A 1,843-nucleotide genomic window follows, 5' to 3' on the forward strand; every position below is an offset into this window, starting at 1 on the left:
CAGTGACATCCCTCAAACGATGCATGTGTATATGGTGGTCAATGATGTATATAACCGATGTGCTTTTCTCTAGTGGAAAAATGCTGATTGACAATTTGACCTAAGCTGCTAATCGGCATGTTGCCCTGTTGTAGCCGATCACCCCACAGATGGTGCACTTGTATGGCTTCCTCGCCTTTCCGCCAACCTCACCATGGGATCTGATGCGTCTTTCCTTGGACGACCTGCTTGTTGAACATACGCTGCTGGGGGGATACTAAGGTCAGCTGTAAGCAAATCGTACTCAGGGATCACTAGTGTCCCGGGATTTTCTTGGTACGAGGCCACTGTGTAGCATTCATCCATCAACTCATACGCTGACTCGACCATGTTGTAGTCGAGAATAGTCGCAATTAGATGGCGACACGCAATTCGATGTTGAGTACACGTTAAGCATGAACACGTCAATGATTTTAAGTCAAGGCGACGCTGCTTCGTCGGGTTACTGATTCTGGCAATGAATGCAACGTCATCTGAGCTAAATGTCACCATGTAGTCCGCTGATCTCCGAGTTGAACTTGAATTTTACGTTCTGCACGCGGCGTCAGCTTACGATCCGCATTCACCCACAACTGACCTAGTCGGACCCGGTTGTACGCCTCACCCATGAAAATTGTCAGATATGACTTGAAAATCTCGTATGGTTGCATTTTCCGTGCCTTACGGCGAAGAATCTTCGCTTGTTCGCTTTCCACGAAGTTCGTTGTCCGCCAGCCATACCAGGATGTAGTGTTGGCATGGGGGTGAAGTCTCCAATTGCTTGCAGGTATGGCACTAGGATAAATTGTAGCTGCTGGGTTTCCAGCATAACACTTTCCGATCGCGACATCTTAGTCGGCATGAGACACAGCTGCGTTTGCCCCACACACAAATTGCTCTTGAGTCACGGTTAGTCTGACTGTCTTATCAGTTCTCATATTCCCTATGGAGAAATAATCCATGCGAGTACTAGCGAAACATGTACTCTAGACCACGTACCGATGATGTGACGAACACAAAACTGTTGAAGATCCCCGAGTGATTCCGCGTCCGACACCAGACTGACGTTGCGATCGCTAAGGACTGGGCATGCAGTCAGTGGAAAGCCATTGTGTAGAAATTTACTGAATAACCACATGTACTTGTAATAGTCTTCGACTGGAGCTAGTGCCACAGCAACAATCTTGTTGATAAGATTACCATCGCGACCGACCATCAAGATCTGAACACTTTGTACTTGCGGTGTTTAATTTGCGCTGCATCAACTCCGTAAACACAAGGGCCACTGGTGAATCATGAGGGACTGTGCAAAACAATCGCACGTCTGAATCACCCGCGTTCGTCACACTGGACCTCCGTCAACACTCCAGTATTCATACGCTGGATTTCGCCAGCAGACTAGGCAAGAGCCGAATGTTCAGCGGGTCTCCATCGTGAGTTTCTGCCATCACACAGTCCTTGGAGCGATACATCATGTGCTGTGACGCTGTTACCTCCTTTTGGTGTCGAAGCTGTGCGACGAGAGCGTTGGTTGCTGTGGCTGGGTTAGCTGCAAGTGAACCACGGACCACAGGGTTGTTGACTAACTGGATTCGTGATGGCTTAGCTACACTAACACAGTTTTGTGATCGAGGTCGCCTCCCATCACATGCCAGTCTCCTGGGTGATTCTTGGGTCGAAATCGTGCTAGACGAACCTGCCACTCACAACCAATAGTTGCACTGTCACACTGTAATAAACGAAACGTCCCCCCTCTGTTGATGACGATTGTGCTAGTGCGACATCTTTGATTGCTCGCACAGCCTCCTTGCCGTTAGTCCATCTC

The 1,843-nt window shown here is 48.8% G+C and overlaps 1 protein-coding gene across 1 annotated transcript; it reads right to left on the reverse strand.

The window, feature by feature from the left end:
• Positions 1 to 138: 138 nt before the first annotated feature.
• PHALS_03900 (Zinc finger, SWIM-type) lies at positions 139 to 1,234 on the reverse strand (the record flags this gene model as incomplete). Its single annotated transcript, XM_024718199.1, has 3 exons — positions 139 to 512; positions 569 to 868; positions 1,018 to 1,234. 3 exons carry the CDS (start codon positions 1,232 to 1,234, stop codon positions 139 to 141), a joined length of 891 nt encoding a protein of 296 aa, XP_024583622.1.
• Between the last annotated feature and the right edge of the window lie 609 nt (positions 1,235 to 1,843).

The sequence above is a fragment of the Plasmopara halstedii genome (assembly GCF_900000015.1).
Source record: "Plasmopara halstedii genome assembly, contig: Scaffold_2386, whole genome shotgun sequence".
Taxonomy (NCBI): Eukaryota; Oomycota; class Peronosporomycetes; order Peronosporales; family Peronosporaceae; genus Plasmopara; species Plasmopara halstedii.